Consider the following 18,565-nt stretch of genomic DNA (forward strand, 5'->3'; position numbering starts at 1 on the left):
AGAACTGAGGCAGGAGGCCTCTTTCACAAGCTCTTGCATCACCTGGTCTTTATCCTGGCAGTGTTAGAGGGGACCTAGCACTTCATCCAGCTTATCTTTTTACAGACTTGCTTATCGAAGCTAGTGGACTTGTGATACTAGTTCTCCTTACCTTGGTTTTCTCATAATTCACTTGGTCAGCAATAGGCTTGGGGTGCCCTTGAGACTATTTAACTTGACAAGGCTTCCCTCAGGGTGGGGTTATTAGACTGAGATTTGTTTGAAGCGCAGTGGTAGATAAAGGTTGGTTGTACCAACCTGAGGGCCAGTGGGATTTGTCACTTCCTGTCTGCACCCCAAAGGTGGCACCACATCTATCCTATTATACTGAGGTAAAAGGGCCTTGGTATTTGACCTAACAAGGGTATCCTATTAAAGACCACTTAGGTCAGCTAGCCAAGGCATCCCCCTCCACAAAGTGTTTTCATGTTTGTGACCGAAATTGACTCCAGTGCTACAATGACTACACAAGACCCCGGGCAATGTCATTTTTACACTTCTTGGAGCCTTTATGTTCTTTTTTTCTTTTCAACTAACTATGGACCTGCCTTACATTAGAAATATCTCTTCACCATTTCCCACCCCTAAATGTCCCCCTTTTCTCTCATGTGTGCCTCTAGCCACATCTGGGCATTCCTCTTCTCCCCTTCCATGGAAGTTCATACACCCTAATGTGCTAACTGGTCTTCCCATGAAGAAGGCAGATAAGAGACAAGAGATGCCAGCTGAGAAAGATAGTTTGGTGCTACTGCCAAGGAGGGTTTGACCCCATATGCTAACAATGCAGTGCTTTTCTTGTTAGATAGACACAGAAGTCCCCAGAGCAGGAGCTATATATTCTGTCTGGCCCTCAGCACATAACAGTGCTGGACACAAGTCCAAGAACTTTGCAGTATTGAAAGTTAATGTATAAGTAACTTACAAATGCAGAGGGTAAACACATACTTCCCCAGTCTACCAAGGGAAGCCAAAGCAAGTGTGTCTCCTAGAACACTTGTCTCAAAGTATTATAACCAGTCTAGACTCCAAGTATGCTTTCTCCACTCTGAGCGTGCTGCTGGTGCACAGTAAGTGCTCGAATGCCCCAAGTGCATTTGTGATGAGTGAACCTGGAATTTGCTTAAGTGAGGCTTCTTAGAGTCACCCCTCATGGCATGGTGCCCCTAGCTCTGGCATTCCCAAGGAAAATTCGGCTGGCTCTGGTCCTTTGTAGGAGACTATTGTATTTCTTGTGAGACTGAATTTTGCAAGTAGAGCCTTCAACAGACTCCTCTCCCTTGTTGCCTTTCTCCAAATTTGTGGAAATGGCCAGCAAAAGGGAATAACTGTGGGTTCCCATTGCATCTAAGGTCCGTGCTGAGTGTGCCAGTAGGGCAACCTCTGGGCAGGAGCAAATATTACAGCACAAGGAGGAGATGACACTGAGTCACAAGGAGCCTCCCTGAGCCTCAAACCCAAGCAAAGAGCTAGTCATACTCCTTTTCTCACTAACTTCTTTAGCTCTGGTTCTGGCAGCTTTTCCTGTGCAATTTGGCGGCAAGATATCACCAGAGATAATCCTTAAAAACCCTCCTAGTGGATGTATGCTCTGCCAGCTGTTTTACAGATTAGTTCTACTGGGCTAGAGAGAGAGATGTGGGAGGTTAATCACTTAGCTTCCCCCCATCCTTTAATTATTTAAACAATTAAATTGAATTTTTTGTGGTGTGGAAATTACTGATCCCCATCCCCTGGCGTTTTAATACAGCTCCTTTGTGTAATACGGTTTCCCGGCTCTGCCAGGCGGGTATTTGAGGCAGTGCCAGGAGGCCCTTTCCCTCTGCCCGGGGACTTCCCCTAGTATGTGTGCTCCAAAGCACACTGGGAACCAGGCCCAAGGTGAAGAGAACCTGTGGCTGGTCACATGACTAGGATGAGACAAGTAATCAGGCTCATAGGTCAGGATCCTGCGCCAGCCTCTCCTCGGAGCTACTTGGAGTCAATGTTGAAAGGCGCACTTTCAGGAGCCCCTGACTTGACTTCTGTTGCGGCTTCTTATATGCCGGAGAAATGAATGAAACCGTTTTCCACCCCTGGAACCAGCCACTCCTCGGGCTGGAGTGCTCTGTGCCTGCCATGTATTGTACAAAGCAGCACGAGCACATGGCTGCGCATAGGAAGCGGGTTTGCTGGTGGAAACGCTAGGTTATAGGAAACAAATCTAGGGTACATTCCCAGGTGTATTCACGGGAAATGCACTCAGCTAGGGGCAGAACTTTTAAAGTCGGCTGCCTAAGCGAGAGGTGAGGAGTTGTACATATTATTGTCTGGTAAACAAAATGAGATACACATTTCAGGTTAAACAGTGCACCACCATCAAGGTTACTGTCCCACTGAGACCAACTCTAGCTTCTCTAATTAAAACTCATTTTCCTGCTGTGCCCCAGCTCCCTTTCCATGTTTATTTTTGTTGTTGCTGTCATTATTCCATTTTATAATAATCTACTCATTGTTCAGGCTTGTTGTCAAACTCCCCGCTAGAAAAAAAATCTCACGAGGACAGGATTTTTATTGCTGTAGTCTCAGCACCAGGAAGGGTGACTGGTACAAGTCCTTCAATATCTTTTTTTTGAATGGTTGAATACACAAAACTTGCAGGAAAATCCATTCTGAACTCCTCCTCCATCTGTCTTTTCCTGTGAGGATTATCCTTCCAGCAATGCAAATGCATATACACTCGTCATAATTGAGAATATACTGCACACTCACGCCTTCATGTTCTTTGTACTTGGCAATAGATCATGGAGCTGTTTTCATATCAATACATATAAATCTCCTTACCTGCCAAGAGTTCCATTACGGGGAAGAGATATAATTTACTGGGTTACACATTTCATGGAATACTTTCCTGGGCTCTTGCTAGGGTTTCAGAGGAGGTAGCAGCCATGACTGTAGGCACTTCACATGCGCATGTACTCCTTAAATCATACTGACAGCCTTATCATGAAGATATTATTGTTGCCATTGGACAGATGTAAAACTACACAGAGGTTATCTGCTCCAGGCTTGGGCCTTTGTAGTCTGACTCGGGAGGCCAAATGCTTAATCAGTACGCTATGCATCACGCATGAGGCACTTTACTGAGCTGATGCCTTTCTACAGAAAGATGGTAGAATCCAAAGATGTTTGGCCTTACCACATTTTACATTGCGGTATGGGGCAAGCTGCAGATATCAAAGAGGCTGTATGCATCAAATGTACTTTTTCACAATTAACAATGTAGGTTACCTTGTTTTTTGTCTTTGCTAACCTAAAGGGTAGAAGAAAGTCATTCTGGTTAAATTTGCACTTCTAAAAACTGAAAAAACAAAAGCTGAATACCTTTCCTTAAATTTAGGTCACCTGTTTTGCTGTAAACTTTTTGGTCATACCCTCTGCTTTTACTTTACTGGATTGCACTTTGTGTCTAATCGACATCTAAGCATTCCTTATTAATGAAATTAGCTCTTTGCCTGCCTGGAATATTTGATATGTTTCTCACTTTATTTCTAGGTTTTGTGTCTGTATCTTTTCTGTAAGGCCAATATTTTTTACTATTCTTGTACAGTCAAGCTTGCTACCATCTTCATTTCTAGATTTTAGATTTTCTGTCTACTTTGAGTCTTTCCCATGGTAATATTATAAAAAAAATTTTTTCTCCCATGAATTATTTTTAAATCATGGAAAAAGTGCTATTCAAATTAGTGTACATGAGAATAAATGTATAAACTTTATAACTTAAAAGTTTAGATCTGAGGCAAGAAGAAGGCTTGAGAAACAAAAGACACACCTGAAATAGTCAAATCTTACATCCTTAAATATATCTGTATATTTGATGCCACTCTAATCATGACCAGGAGGATTTTCTTGAGAACTAATGAGCTAGTTCTGGAGTTTATATTTTTTTTAATAAAACTTATAAAGAGTCAAAAGATTTTTTGAAAAATAACAGAAATGGGGCAGGCAGCAAAATGACAAACACAATGAAGCTTGCATGTTTTCTAGAGAGCTATAGAAATTTTCTCCTGATCAGAAAAAACAGACAACCCTATTTAGCAAAACAATTCTGAAAAAACACCCAACAGATGCTATTATCATATACTAAATTGCATTTCAAACCAAAATAGGTTTTTTTCACTTACAGTTAATACACTGAGACTGCTGACTAGCCATTAGAGAGGGAATACACTGACCATTTTGATCTTGGAATTCTTTTAATAACTTAGGTGTCTACAATTCTGTTTCCTTAGCAACAGTATTTTTCTATATCATGTTTCCTGAGTTTTACACCACAGAATCATTGTCTCAAATAATGTCATCTTTTCCTTCCCTAGCAGAAGAAAACTACATGTGGTACAGACAATTAAACTGGTATAAAAAAGGTGAAGAGCCCTTTGTCTCAGACTCTCTAAGGAAATTGGGTTAAGGATCCTGCAATAGAGCGCATACCTGGCTCACCTTCATTGCACACTAAAGATTTCCAGATAGGCGTGTGGTGCTATTGGCTGGTGGTGTCCTATGGACTTCTTGCTATCACTTTGTTTAGAAATACAGGCTATACGTGTAAAGACTGAGTTTAGGAAAGTAATAATGAAGGTTTAGCAGTGAAAAGCCCAGGCCAGTGAGCAAAACGCCCATACACAGCCTCGTAAATAGCTCATCAGCCCCTTTGGAGTCCTGAGCTGTACAGACTTGTGACAAACAAATGCAAGTACATCACAGTATGGAAGAATATGTTAATTGGGTGTAAGAACCCGGGGACTCTGGTCTTCCTTTTAATGAGAATTTTTTGCCGCCACAGGATAAGCCCATACTTGCGAGAGAAGAAGAAACCAATTAAATCCACATGAACCTGTGCTACACTCCAGAAGGCAGATTTTTGAAAAGCTTGTAATTATAATTTACATATCATTATCTCTCATAAACTAATTAATTCTTCAGGCCTAAAAGCAAAGGAAATTTCCCTTATTGTCTTTAGAAGTCCAGAAACCCAGGTTAACAGAATGTTGTATTTCGTGGCTAGAGTTTCTGTCCTCTTAACAACACAAATAACTTTATTCTGATTTCTCCAACTATGGAGGACGAGGCTCATCCTGAGTGGTCTTTGATGCTTATTAGAAACACCCTGTTTTCATCATGTGCCATCCGCCCCTAGTTAATGACCTTACCAAAACATGGATTTGGAAGGACCCATCTCAAGATTGACCAGACAGACTTTGTTTATTAGTACATGTTTGCAGTACATAATATTTACATTCCTTGTGGGGAATTGGTACACGTATATAATGCATCTTAATTCCTTGTTTTCAGCCCACTTCCCTGTCCTCCCCCCTTTCATTCATCTCTTGATCCTCTTCAATTTCTTTTTCTTCTTTTGTACATGCTTGCAATACTTAGTGTTTACATTCCTTAATTCCTTGGAATTGGTACATGTACCTAACACATCCCTTTTGATAGTCTAAGGTTTGGTAGTTCGAGGGCGAAAAAAATGAGTTAATAGGATTTTCAACAGAAAATTCTAAACTAAAGCCCTGTTCAGTCCTTCAAAAGTTACTCATTAGAATTTCGCTGTGTACCATGCCTGGTGCATCCATGCAAACAAAACAAAAATCCCTGTCCCAACAAGAACATCAGTGCAGCAAGGGCAATGGATCATAAGGGGCCAGGACTATTTTAGACAGAGAATAATTTCATGGAGAAGAGAAAGCCACATCCATGACAGAGACTGAGGAGGAAAAGGGAACATTATATAGGGTGACAAGAGAGCCCCCTCTGAAGAGGTGACAACATGCAACCCTATCAGATCTGGAGGACAGTGTTCCAGGCGAAAGAAAAAGCCAATATACAGGATCTGCGGTAGTAATGGACTTAAAGAGGAAACTAAGGGAAATACCTACAGTGAAAATACAGCTTTTTATTTATTATTGTTATTGTTACTGTTGTTGTTGTTGTTTTGCAATGCTGGGGATCGACCACAGGGTCTGGAACAAAAATGCAATCTTTTGAAAGAAAGGGGCTATCAAGAGAAAATTTTCTTTACCTATAAAGGTAGCTTGAAAAATTTACAGCAAAAAACAGGCAAAAACTTGCATAGTAGAAGGAGTCCTTTAGGGACTTTATTCCAAGGAAATGAGACTTAAGAAATTCACAATTCACAAAGGAATAAATCCAAAGCTGAATATGGGCTGCTCATAACTTAGACAACATTGGTCCAGGAAGCTTGAGAGGTAGTGTGAAGGCCGGAGGTGTCCTTCAGCTAGTTTGCAAATAAAACACAATTGGAGCCAGGAAATGACTGACTTTGCCTACAGTCTCCTGTGCCTTACAGGAGGGGGGTGTTCTAACAAATGAACATCCTGGTATATGGGGAACAGACGCGTTGTTATCACAATGTCAAAAGGCAGAGGGAGCTTCCCAACACGCACTGTGACTGACGGGGCCTCGGCCGTGTGGAGGTGACTGGAGCAGGAGCTCCCTGACACAGCACAGCGGGGCTTCTTGCTCTTTTCCTTCCCACTGTTACACTTTTCCGGTCCTTGTCTTTTTTTTTTTTTTCTCAATGAAAAGTAATGCTAAAGGGAACAGGAACTGCTGTTACACCAACTGGGGTGACTGTCGGGTGACTGAACCAGAATTGTAGCTGGAGTCACACACGACTCGTGACAAGAAGGAAGATGGCATTTCCCCTTGTTCATCCGAGCACTCTGGGAAGTGGTCACAGGTCCTAAAGGTTAGAATGGCAGTTGGAGCGGCCCTACTCAGAAGCCTTGTGGGGAGGGTTGCACCTTCTCTCAGGACCTTATTTTCCTCCGTTTAAAGAGTGAGCAAGCCACTCTCTAGTGCTAACGTAAGTAGAGTTAAAAACACATGGGTGCACTGTGAATTAAAAAGGTCACTATTAAGAAAGTAAAGACATAACATACAGTGAGGGAGAAAGTATTGCAGTCAAGTAGCTAACAAGGGTGTAATATTCAAGAAGAATTCTTACAGATCAACAACAAAAGGACAACCCAATTAGTAAAAGGGCAAAGAACTCAAAGAGACATTTGTTTATAGAAGAAATACTGCCAACAACCACAGAAAGATGTTCATTAGTTCTTCAGGAAATGAAAATCAAACTCACAATAAGATATCATTTCATACCCATTGGAATGGATTTTTTAAAACTCACAGAAAATAACATTCTTTATTGTGCATATGGAAAAATTGAAACTCTCTTTCCTAATTGTTGGTATGTAAAATGGTACAGTGCCTGTGGAAACACTTTGGTGGTCCCTCAACAGTTAAATATAAGATTAACATATGAATCAGTCTTTCCTCTCCTAGGTATACACCCTAAAGAAATAAAAGTACTCAAAGAATTGGTATACTAACGTTCATAACAGCACTATTCACAATAGCCAAAAGTGAGACTAATCCAGATGTCCATCAACTGATGAATGGGCAGACAAAATGTGGTATATCCATACAATGGAATAGTATTCAGCCATAAAGAGGAATAAGTTACTGATACATAGTATAACATGGATGAACCTCAAAAATACTCTAAGTAAAAGCAGTCAGACACAAGAAGTCATGTATCATGTAATCCCATTTGTAGGAAATATTTAGAATAGGGAAATCCATAGAAACAGAAAGCTGATTAATACTTACTCTAGGTATGTGTGTGGAGGGTGAGAAATGACTGCTTCATGGGCATAAAATTTCCTTTTTTAGGTAATGAAAATGTTTGGAACTAACTAAATGTTCTGAATACAGCAAATACTGCTAAATTGTACATTTTTACGTGGTTAATTCTGTTACATGAATTTTATCTCAGTTTAAAAATAATTGTGGGGCAGCAGGGGGGAAGCATCTAAAATTCCTACTTGCGTTGGATAGATGGTCAGCGAGAGCAAATTTGGTAAGCTATTTCAGTTGGCAAATCCTTCAGTATCTCCTGCCAATCAAATCTTTTGCCAGGGCAGGCAAGGTCCTTTTGTTCTCATGGCAATGTGTGCTTGAAATTTGTCAATTGCTCCCTCCTTTGTAATGAAGCCATTGGGCTCGTCCCATTCCTTTCTGGACAAGATGACCAAAATCTGTCTAAAGGGAAGTGCTGAGAATGGGCAGACAATGGTCCAGGTAAACTGGGAGCTAAGTTTTTGCTTATTTTCTACCTCTTAAAACTTTCCAGAGGTTAAAATTGAGGTCTCGCGATATCCATTCTTCTGAGCTACCTAGGGTGGGCAGCGGGTGGGGGAATCTGGGAATCTAGTGGCTCTGGGGCACTAGACTGTGGGGTGACGATTGGTCAGCACTGACACCACGTGCCTCCTTGAGACCAGTCAAGGATTCTTAGTCCCTTTTCCCCCACTGGGTGACCTGCCAGGCTGTTCACGCTCCCTTCACCCCTCTCAGCCCCCGACATCATCACCACTGAATAGAAACTGCACCTGTTGATCCTCCTCTGAACACATGCTAACATCTCATATCAAATGTAACTTTGCCATCCGGAGGAAAGGACACAACTGATCCCCATAGTGGCAAAGGTGGGTGCAGATGAGGAACCTTTCGTGTGCGGGCGAGACTGGGGCAGAGGGAAGGAGCCTAGATGATAAGATCCTGCCAGGTTCCTGACAGTGTCCCAGCCAGAGAGGAGGGGCAAGTATGGGACGGACGTCTCCCCACCTGACACGACATTCCCTGGGGTGGTAGTCTCCTTCCCAGCGGGGGCTGGAGGGTCTCACCTGGTGTCCAGTGTGGCTGGCTGGAAAATGTCTTTGCCTCCAGAAGTCTCATTTCATCCTATAAGTCTAGCTACCGCTGAATTGCAAAAACCCCAGTTATGAGAACCCTGCCAGGTCCCCACAATAGCACCCCTGTTGTTGTGTAACACAGCACCTGTGAAATCTTGCTTTGGGTTTTGTTTTGACATCTTCTTCTTTCCCTAAATGTGGTATGGAATGCAATATCATCCCAGAGTCTGGATGTTCAGTCTTCCTCTGTAAAATAGCAAGAAATGACTCCAAGTCAAGTAATAACCAACAAAGGGACAGAAAAATGTTGAGAGCAGCTCAGGATTTCTTGTATTTGTTTCTGCCCCTACACAAAATTCCTGTGCTTTATAGCCTCTCTGAGGCAGGAGTGAAGTGTTCCCCCTAATGAGGAACGTTCCTGATGCCAACCCGTGATAGCCTCCCCAAAGCCCTAAGGCAGCTATAATTTTGAGTTGGTGTATCTTTTTATTGGGCTTATTTTGCTCTGTTGATTTTGAGCAGGAATATTTTATCTCATTTATGAAATATTATTTATCTATCAGTGTTGGAATAAATTTTGAAGAGTGCAAATTCAGAACTTCCTTTGCTGTCATCTGTAAGTTATCAACAAATTCAGACTCCTTGAACACTGTGATTAAAATCTCTAAGAAAGAATGAGTTCTAATTTAGTAGACTTAGACAGAGAAACAATGGAGCAAAAGTGTGTGAGCCAGTCATAATGGCACAAGCCTGGAATTCTAGCACTCAGGAGGCTGAGGCAGGAGGATTTCTGCAAGTTCAAGGCCAACCTGGGGCTACATAGTGAGACTTTATCTCAAAAAAAAAAAAGAGCAGCAGCAGAAGAAGAAACAGTATGTGAACTTGAACAAGTCACTTTACCACTTCCATTTTCATTTCTGTGAGATACTGCTTCAGGGCATACAGTACCTAGATTAAATTAACAGCCATGCAAACACCCAAACCTGGTGTAGTCAGTGTTCACCTGGGCTATGAGTGTCCTAACCAAGCCTGAAAGCAACAACAGCTGGAAAGAAGGCTTCAGCAAGGCACATCCCTAGGACCTGCTCCAAACTTTGTTCTTTCTGCTAGAGTAGCTTGAAGCTGAACTCGGCTGGAAACTAGAAGAGTGGAAGTGGGGAACGCCTTTATTGCTTGAGTCCCTTGAGATCCTTTCCTGGCCCAAATCTTCAGTGCCTACGGTGTGCAGGGCTCATTCTCCAGTGCCGCTTCTGTGTCCTTCTAAGTTTCTCACCTGGGTAAATGACTCCTCTGGACTCCTAGAGGAGAGAACAGTGGACATAGCAGTGTTGATCTCAGAGACTGCTGTGGTACTCTTTAAAAAAAAAAAGAGGAGCACAGGGCAAGGCCTATCTGGCCAGCAGGAAGTATCCTTCATGCAAAATGACTGATTTCTAAAACCTGTGACGTCAGCTCTCGAGAAGCCTCCTCTCTGGTTTATATGTGGGAAATCCAGCAGGAAGTGTCCTCCTGACGCCTGGAGTGCCCTCACAGGGGAAGCTGTCTGGTGCAGCGGCTCTACCAGCTTATGTAGGCCCAGTAGACCTTCTAGGCTCTGTGGCCCCAAAACAAAAGGGCAGCAGGGTTTTTTTTCAAAATTGTTTGGGAAATAATTAACTTACTTCCTTTGATTCTTTCTGCGTTGTGTGAGGACAGTCAAGTAGCCGGGGAGGAGAACATGTTCTATTATATTTAAACACTGCTAAGGTAAACAGTGGAAGAAATTCTGCTAGAAAAGCCCAGCTCCCTTCGAAGGGTTGGAGGGGTGTGTGTGTGTGTGTGTGTGTGTGTGTGTGTGTGTGTGTGTGTGGTGTATGTGTGTGTTTCTGTCAGCAGAACTATTGATAAAAGATGTGGCCATTTCCTCTAATTTCTCTCTCTCTCTCTCCCTCTCTTAAAGGGCTGAGTTTCCTGCTGCTATTTACCAAGATGCTTTTTATCTTTAACTTCTTGTTTTCCCCACTTCCGACCCCGGCACTGGTCTGCCTCCTGACATTTGGAGCTGCCATCTTCCTGTGGTTGATCAACAGACCTCAGCCAGTCTTCCCGCCCGTTGACCTGAACAAGCAGTCTGTCGGGATTGAGGTAATTTTCCAGTCACCTCTATAGCCTGTCAAACTTTACTGAACACAAGCTACAAGTCAAAAGTAGGAGATAATTTGTAAAAAGGAAGAGGATCTAGTGTAGTATAAGAAAGTAGCCCTTTTAGGTTACTGATCCATGAGTCATCTACAAATTTAAAGTTCTATTATTAACACATTTTCCTTTATAACAAAAGGAAATCACAGCAGGGTCACAAGATGCCAGTAATCTAGATGAGGGATCAGCAAATTATAGCCCTTGGACAAATCCTACCTTTTTCTGAGTAAATTGCAAATGTAGAATAGTTTCACATTTTTAAAGGGATAAAAATTTAAAGGTGGGGGAAGGAATTATATGCTTTGCACAAAACCTGAAATATTGTAGACTGAACTATGTAGCTGTTTAGAGCAAAATTTTGCCAGCCCATTCTTTAGGAGTGAGAAAGCATTTTCATAGAAATACCCTGGTGTCAGAGAATGAGAAAAGTTATTTCCTCGAGTTCAATTCTACCTGTGAATTAATATCCCTCATTCTCAGAAATCTAACTGGGTTAATTCCCCTTGCTGTCAATAAGACATGGCTTCCTCCTGTATCTCTTGAAAGCTCCAGTGACATTCTCTTCATCTTTTCTTCCTTACCCTCCGTAAATAGCATCGCCAGTTTTCATCCGATTCCCTCTTCAGAGAAAAAATAATCCCTGTTTCTGTGCAGGCTGACTCCATCTCTTCTTTGTGCAGTCTTCTTTCATCTACTCAGGCATCTAACTTTCAGACATCTCCACTCTCTACATCTCGTTTTCCCAAATCTTTTGGTCCGTTTCCATGTTCCTTGCGACCTTCCTATCCTGTTCCTTCAGGCCACCGTATCCTTCCAATCCTCTTTCTCACTAGAGATGTTTGGGAGTTACCTGTTTATTAACTTCATCTTCTGAACTTCAGCTCCCCAAGGCTGCCCTTTGATCATTCCCATCTTCTCTGAAATGCTCAAGGTTCTTTTTAACCTACTTTCTTAATTCAAGCATCCCCCAGCCTCCTTCTCACCTAACTTCAGAACTCTTTCTCAAAACTCCTCCTTGCACCTTTCATAATACCCTCCAATAAGGAGTGAAGATTCTAAATAATTTTTGATTCTTCTGTCTTCCTCCTCTGGTGCTTATTTTCCTCAATGGACAAGAAATTTACTTTGGATATCTTGCCTTAATCTCGTGGAAATCTCCCCAGCGTTCTAGGCTATGCCAGACTCTTACAGCCTTGTGTGTTACTCTGTACTTTTATAATCCTTATCTGGTTAGTAATTTACATTTTTAATGCTTATCTAATTGATGCCTATTCTCTAGACTAACTTTCGTGAGGGTTGGGCCATGCCTGTAGCTTCAGTTGTGACTACAGGGTCCTTCCCCTGGGCCTGATCCTCTAGCTCCAGATGGGGCCCTTACTGCTTTTTCTTTCTCTAGCGCTATCTTCTGTAGCTTCCCACAGGTGATTTCTTGTTCTCATGCCTTGGTTCACAGGATTCCTTCACTCTGGGTGATTTTCCCTTTTTTCTCTACCTTATCCAAACCACTTGCATTTGCTATAAATGCTGATTTATCTTAAAGGCGCTATTATTTTTTTTCTCTGTGACCTTCCTTCTTTATACATTTCTCTCCCTAATGGTGCACCTATTTTTTAGCACAGCATGTATACTACCTTATTTGCATTTTTTTGCCACTTTCCCTATTCGCAGTCCAAAACTCTAGTTTATGAGGTGCTCAGGGGCAGCTATTTTGACTTAAATCCCATCGATAGTATTTTCCCAGTGCCTGGAACATATAGTATGCATTTAGTACATGTTTAAACTTGAAATGGTGGTTTTTTAAAAGAATTTAAAACCGTACATATAATCCCTCCTCTGTGTATATATATACACAAACATGTACACACCAGTGTGGTTAGTAGAACATAATTATGACAATCTGGCTAGTGGGATTACAGGCCCATTTTTAAAAAGTTTTTCTATACAGGTATATTTTCTAAAATTTCCATGGTGTGAACATATCACAATTTTAAAATTTGATTGATAAGCAAAGAGAACATTGCTGTGGCCCAAAGAATCAGCAGTTATATTCTCTTTAGTTCAATCCATAAAAGTTTTGGAAAGAGTGGAGACTCAGACTTGGCTAAACTTGGTCTTGTGTCTTAGGGAGGAGCGCGGAAATTTCCTTTCCAGAACGACCTAATGCGTTGTTACTTCCCAGATGCCAACACGATGTATGAAATTTTCCAGAGAGGACTTGCTGTGTCTGGTAAGTGTGGTGGTCTGGCTTTGCCTGCGAGGGGCCTAAGGTGGGATCTGTCTCACTCTTTTCTTCCTGTCATTTCTAAAAGTCCAGCTGTTTAGATGTGGTCCAAATAGATGTGGTCCAGCTGTGCCTCACTTAGCACAAATAGAAATTTCCTTGCCAAGCTGTTGTTAAAAAGTCAAGAAGACAATTACGTCTAGGAAAGGATTTTGATTACCTTATTACAATATTGGTTTAAGAACATACTTTTCATAAATGTTCTCCTTGCGTTCACACATGAAGAATCTGGGGCACAATAAGCAGTTGGGAGTTCTGACTTCTCACCTTGTTCTCTTTTTACCTTGTACTCCAGTATCATACTCCTGGTCCTTTGGGCTTGGATAAGTTCATTTGAAAAACAGATCAAGCCTTCATGTCTATAATGTATATCACTGAATGTAATGCTAGGTACCCAAATTTCCCTTCAAAATCACCTTTCAGGTCTCTAGTTTTTTTTTTACATTGGGTAACTTCCTGTCAGGTACAGGTTTGCCCACCTGGCTTTCCATTCCTCCCTCCCATGCTCCTTGTTGACCATGACCATGATAGTGTTTGCAGCCAGCTCCCATCGAGTGTGAACGATGCAATAGGCACTGCACATATTTTATCTCCTTAATCTGTCATTAAACTCTAGGGGTTGCTCTCAACCCCACTTTTATAGATGAGGGAATGGAGAGTCAGAGGTTCAAGGAGACTTTCAAGGTCACAAATGCAGAAAATATTAGAGCTAATACTGAAACCTAAGTCTGTCTGGGTGATGATTGTCCTATTCTATGTCAGCTCTTAAAGTGTTTTAGAAAGCAGCTACTCCTCTAGATGATACAAAGTTTACTGTGAAGAAAATTTCTATGCAACACCCCACAGTGGCCAGTATCTAGTATTTCTGATCCAAATTAGCATTCATTTAGACTTCCATGCAAAACCAAGCAAAAACCAAACCAAAACTGATTTTTTTTTTTTACTTCTCTGGCAATTTAAAATAGAAAATGGCTAAAATAGTAGAATTTCCTATAAGTTTTCCTCATTAAATGTATATTGTTATATAACTAAAAGCAAGTCATTTCACATGTGTTATGTGGCTTTTTAGGATTTTTTTCTATACTAAACTAAAATTAAAGTTGTAAGGTTAAAATGGCTTCTTAAACTGGGTACAGTGGCACATACCTGTAATTCCAGCTATTCAGAAGGCTGAGGTAGGTGGCCGACCTGGGTAACAAAGTAAGATCCTTCCTCAAAAATAAATAAGTAAATGAATAAACTGCTTCTTATGCAAGGAGGCATGAGAAATGGCTTGGCTATTTCTGTTTTTAAAAATGACACTTCTAATCTTTCTTGGGATTGAATACTCCTGGCCAGTAGTTTATCTATTAAGAATTACTAGGATATTATTTAAAGTATATGTCCCCTATTCTACTGAATCAGAATTCCAGATGATAAGAAGTAACAATCCTCAGGAAGTGTTAAAAATACAAAGCTTCAGGGAGTGCACTTACTAAAGTTTAAACTCCAGTTAGCTTAATGCAGCTACTTTGCCAGGAAGTTATCGGTGGGTGGGCTCCTGGGGATGGCCACACCTTAGACGAACCAGGTCTGAGCTGAACAGGTTAATCAAAGGCGAGGCCAGTGGTGGTGAACCTATGGCACTTGTGTCACAGCTGCTTTTCATCCCTGAAAGCTCTAAAAGGTCCGCCATCACTGAGCTAGGCTTATCGGGCTAAAGCTGACTAAGACAGAGTTTAATGAGATCTGGGTAGTTTCCCCTTTGGACCAATTAGTTGACTTGTTCTTTGACCAAGGGGCCTCTGCTAGCATTTTCATTAGTGGAGAAGTAATAAGAAGATGTAATGTATTTATTTCACATTCATCAACTCTTCCTCTTACTGGGTGATCTTGAAGAATATAACCCAATCCTTTATGATTCTCAGTACAAAGCAAATATGGTAATCATTGAGAAGACCCCAGGAAACTCACAATAGGCATTGAATGAACAGCAGCTACTGTTAGTGACTAACGTCACAGCCTGAGAGGAGTGATTGTGACCAATGGGAACATGGGGACTTGCTACCCTCCAGGGAAGGTCACAGGCTCAGACTTCATTTCAGGGGCTTTCATACAGCTGTTTCAACAGGAAAAAAAACTAGTAATGTTTCCTGTGGACAATCTCCTCACTCACATTTCATCTCTTTAATCAGCATGGTTATGTCTTTCCTGTTTTCCTTCCTTTCTTCCTCCATCACTCAGTCGAGAAGTTTGCTTTTCTGTTGCTGAATTCTGAGGAACCCTCCTCTAAATGCTTCCTTTTGGCAAGACCCGAATTTCTCTCAGCAACTTGATTAGATCCTCTGTATAAAAGCTCCTTGTTTTTCCTTTTCTAGTTATATGCAGACTTCTCCTGACTCAAATGTGGAGGATATCAGCCACTTTGGATCATTTCTTATCCTAATACCACTGCTTCCCTAGCTTAGCTTTAAGAGTTCCCAGATTTTTAGCTTTGCTTTAAGGTTCCCAGATTTATTTTAATTTTAAATAAGACCAAGTAGTTCAGATGTTCAGAATGTACATTCTCTTATTGTCAAATGTAGGACACAAACTGGAAAAACATTGAGGGTAAATGTGCGTGTGTGTCCCTGTCATACTTTATCTTATAAGACACTCTCATATAAACAAGCAAAGAACATAAACAGATGAATCAAAAGAGCAAATAAAACATAACAACTAAGAGAAAATGTTCTACTTTACTAGCTGTGAAAGAAACTTAGATAAAAGTAATAATTTTTAAAACCTATCAAACCAGATGGCATTTTTCAAAAGATACCACTTAGCACTATCTGTGAGAGTGTGCTGGAATTTGGTATGTTGCTGGTGGGAGGAAAAGGTCATGACTTTCCTGCCAAGCAGTGTGGTGTTGTCACCAAAGTTACCCCCATACGACACCTTGGGAGCAGAAGCCATCATATGTTCTCACTATGCAGTTCAGGCTGGCCTTGAACTCACTTTGTAGCCCAGCCTGGTCTCAAATTCACAACAATCCTCCTGCCTCAGCCTCCTGAGTGCTAAGATTACAGGCATGCGCCACCACACCTGGAAATCCATCATATATATTGTCAACACCCTCTCAGGTTCTGGCTAAAATTGCATACATCATTCTAGAGGATTAGCTTATGAAAACATTCTAAATGTAAAGTTAGGATAAAAATATTTATCATAACATTATTAGTGTCAAACATGGAAACAATCTAAATACCCACAGTGAGATAAAGTCAACTATGGTAGACCCCTTTCACTGAAATCTTTACAGAGAAAAAATAATATAGAAGTATCTATATCAAAGTGAAGAAAAAAATCAGATCACCCAATTATTATAGTCATTCTAAATATGTGAATGAGCATAACTTTGTGAAGCTATTAAAAAAAAAACAAAGGAAGGAAGTAGTGTTAAACCTGGTATTTGTGTGGTAAGAATGATGACTCATATTTTTATTTTTTTCTGTATTTTTAGGATTGTACATTTCTTTTACAATAGGGATCTTAGTCCAACACTATTCAAAACAGGTTCTTTGTGTTTGTGGGCTTTTATTGGGCCATGCGATGTGGGTTAGTGCATATTGATGGCTTCTCTGAAGGTTCATGTTACCACACAGGTCACAGATTCCACCGCTGTTTTGCTCCATTTCCTAAATGTTTCAGGTGTAGTTTCTAGGACTCTCTGGCTTTCAGAACCAAATACTTAACGCCCTTGAATATCTCTGAGCCTGTAAGAGAAGTTCACATTTTTGCTGGATTTATCCTTTGTGTGCTGGCCTCTTCTGAACCCTCTTTTATCTTCTTTGGTCCAAAAGATTTGCAACTGGAGAGATTAGAGTTGATTTTCTTGTAATGTTATGTTTTTAGACAATGGGCCCTGCTTGGGATACAGAAAACCAAACCAACCCTACAGATGGCTGTCCTACAAACAGGTGAGTCGGGCCCAGGGTTTTAGAAAGGTCCTTTTGCTAATGTATTTTGTATGCTGACCTAATTTGGTCTTTTTCCCCCTTTTCCTTTCTCTCCTCACCCGCTTCTCCCCACTCCCTCTTCCTCTTACAGGCTTCTGATCGAGCAGAGTACCTGGGTTCCTGCCTCCTACATAAAGGACATAAGCCCTCACCAGACCAATTTATTGGCATCTTTTCTCAGAACAGGCCAGAGGTAACCATACTGAAGATAATTAAAGAGAATCTCTTCTGCCACTCACACACCAATGCAGCACTCTTATACACACTGGTGACTTACCACAGCTGTTTAAAGATTTAATACTGCTTATTCTTCCACTTGAAAGAGTTATAACTCAGAGATTCCCTAATTCCTGACTGAATGGTTCAGATTCTAGTCCAAATGTTTGGACTTTTACTTGCCAGTGCACCATGGATCACTTTAAATCAAGGTGACTGCTCTGTGAGGCAGATAAGGATATTCCAAGTTACTGCCAGAATGCGGGCACCCATTGCAATGGAGTCTGGCCTTCACCATCTTGCCATGGTGGTTGGGGAGCAGATGTTATTGAGTTTCAGGAGAATCATTAGGCCCAACATCCTGAGGGAAAGTTTTGTCTAATCTTTATGTTCACTATAGCCAGTTTCTTTAGCAAGATTTTTTGATAAATCCCAATCAGCACTGACTGCCTCTTCCATTTTTGCTATACCAAGCCTCTGTAAGAAGAGACGACCTTGACTCTAGCTTAGGAATTTAACACCATACCTAGCATGTTAGTTTGCTAAGGCAATTGTAATAAAACACACAGGTTAGGGTGCTAGGAGCTTTGGTTTCCCCTAAGGCCTCTCTCTTTGACTTGCAGGTGGTCATTTTCTCATTATATCCTCATGTGGCTTTTGCTCTGTGCACATACATCCCTGGTGTCTCTTCCTCTTCTGCAAGACAACATCCTATTGGGTTAGGGCTGTATTTATGACCTCATTTAATTTCAGTGGCCTATTAAAGTCTTATTTCAAATACAGCCATATTGGAGTTAAGGCTTTAACATGACCATAGCGCAGGAAGGAAGAGACACAAATCAATCTGTAGTACCTGGACTGACATTTAAGGCCCACTGCTAGCAGACTGTGACCTACCTCTCCAATTTTATTTCCTGTTACAGTTCATGTTTGCTAATGTGTTTGCACAGTATATCATGTCTCCTATCTTTGTTCACTCCTATCCTTCTTTGAATGTCTTATCTACTTTCATCTCCATAGCCATATCCTACCAAAGCTCTGTTGAATTTCCCTCATTTTCCCCAAAGCAGTCCCAGGGAGCCTTGATCCCATCTTTGAATTTGATCTCTGCCTCCTCC

At 41.2% G+C, this 18,565-nt stretch overlaps 1 protein-coding gene across 3 annotated transcripts in view; it reads left to right on the forward strand.

Moving 5' to 3' along the window:
• Positions 1-18,565, forward strand: part of Acsl5 (acyl-CoA synthetase long-chain family member 5) — a 47,427-nt gene that overhangs the window by 11,010 nt on the left and 17,852 nt on the right. For all 3 annotated transcript variants that reach the window (XM_005387764.1, XM_005387763.1, XM_005387762.2), the window contains 4 exons: positions 10,735-10,919; positions 13,098-13,200; positions 17,128-17,192; positions 17,323-17,424. In XM_005387764.1, the coding sequence (XP_005387821.1) occupies positions 10,764-10,919; positions 13,098-13,200; positions 17,128-17,192; positions 17,323-17,424 (426 nt within the window). In that variant the 5' untranslated portion in view covers positions 10,735-10,763. The remainder of the gene's footprint in view (positions 1-10,734; positions 10,920-13,097; positions 13,201-17,127; positions 17,193-17,322; positions 17,425-18,565) is intronic.

Source organism: Chinchilla lanigera, unplaced genomic scaffold (genome assembly GCF_000276665.1).
Source record: "Chinchilla lanigera isolate Chin_1 unplaced genomic scaffold, ChiLan1.0 scaffold00030, whole genome shotgun sequence".
NCBI lineage: Eukaryota > Metazoa > Chordata > Mammalia > Rodentia > Chinchillidae > Chinchilla > Chinchilla lanigera.